Source organism: Frankliniella occidentalis, unplaced genomic scaffold (assembly GCF_000697945.3).
Source record: "Frankliniella occidentalis isolate FOCC.00 unplaced genomic scaffold, Focc_3.1 Scaffold3555, whole genome shotgun sequence".
Lineage (NCBI taxonomy): Eukaryota > Metazoa > Arthropoda > Insecta > Thysanoptera > Thripidae > Frankliniella > Frankliniella occidentalis.
Window position 1 is genome coordinate 1 of NW_026270612.1, and position 1,229 is coordinate 1,229.

The 1,229-nt window shown below is 59.0% G+C and overlaps 1 protein-coding gene across 1 annotated transcript in view; it reads left to right on the forward strand.

Moving 5' to 3' along the window:
- Positions 1-359: 359 nt before the first annotated feature.
- The window catches only part of LOC113203652 (metabotropic glutamate receptor-like), a gene marked incomplete at its 5' end in the record, with an annotated part of 5,258 nt that continues 4,388 nt past the window's right edge, over positions 360-1,229 (forward strand). The window contains one exon of the mRNA XM_052276591.1: positions 360-493. Coding sequence (XP_052132551.1) covers positions 360-493 — 134 coding nt within the window. The remainder of the gene's footprint in view (positions 494-1,229) is intronic.

Below are 1,229 nucleotides of genomic sequence, written 5' to 3' on the forward strand. Positions count from 1 at the left end.
GCTGGGCGACGGCGGCCTCAACGGTAGGTCGGGATTAGGAGTAAATAATGCTGATTCATAAGAAGAAGGGATCTGCATTTCAAAACACGTGGAATTTAATTTAATTCATGATATGAGCGGCGCACGGCTGCCGCCCTGGCCCGCCGCCGTTGGCCCTTTTGTTCGCTTCCTCGTAAAAATGAGTGAAGGACAGCGACAGTGATGATGAGCGGGGAGTTATTTGAAAGTAAAATCGAGAGGTGTTAAAAACTTTTTTTCTCTGTCTGTCGCTCTCTGTCCCCCTCACTTCTGCTTGTTCTTGGCGCGGCCCTTGTCCAACCCACCGACTTTAACCCGTGTTCTGCTCTCGTCCTCCGCAGCGGTGCAGTTCAAAATGGAGAGCCCCTTCGTGCCCGAGTCGGTGTGCAGTCTGCCGTGCGACCAGGGCCAGGCCAAGAAGTACGTCGAGGGCGACATCTGCTGCTGGCACTGCTTCAACTGCACGCAGTACCAGGTGAGCTCCAGGGGCTTATCGCCAGCGAGGCGTTGCGTGGCCAGGAGGCTGCGCAGGACCGTAGGCTTACAGCGCGCGGGGGCTGCCGTAGGCTTACAGCACGGAACGGGGGCTTAGTGCTCAGCCCCGTGGCGGCGGCCTGGCATGGCGTGACGCTGCCGGCCGTACTTTGGACTTTGGTCTCAATGTGCCCAGAGGCGCCGCCAACGCCGCCGGGGGGCTGAGGGCGGCGAGGGGCCGACTTGACTTCGGGACGGACCCTCGGAGGGAGTGGGGCGACCCGGCGAGCCGAGCCGCGCCGCGCCGCCGCCGTGAGCAGCGGTCTCCTGGGCCCTCCTCCGCCTCGAGGTCATGCATGGCCTGGCCCGGGCTACAAACTACTGTAGTGCTACTACTGCCAGGGATTGCACAACTTTGGCCTCTCCCGCGGCCGTGGCGGGGTGGGGTGGGTGCGAGTGCCGAACACGGCTGTGTAGTTCTGCCGCCGCGCAGCCGCGTCGACCACAGCGGAAAGAAACACGCTCTGCTGCCTCCGCGCGCCAACACCTCGGCTGACAAGGGAAGGTTTTTAGGTGGTACACACCAATTTCGCTGGGCGCGATACATATTGCAGGGGACATATGTAGATTAAGATTCGCACCAGTTTTAGCTGCCCATACTATGTTTTTCGTTTGTTTTGGACAATTTTTAGTAAGAAAACATCATAAAAGCAGCAAAAATGTGATCTTCAAATGCC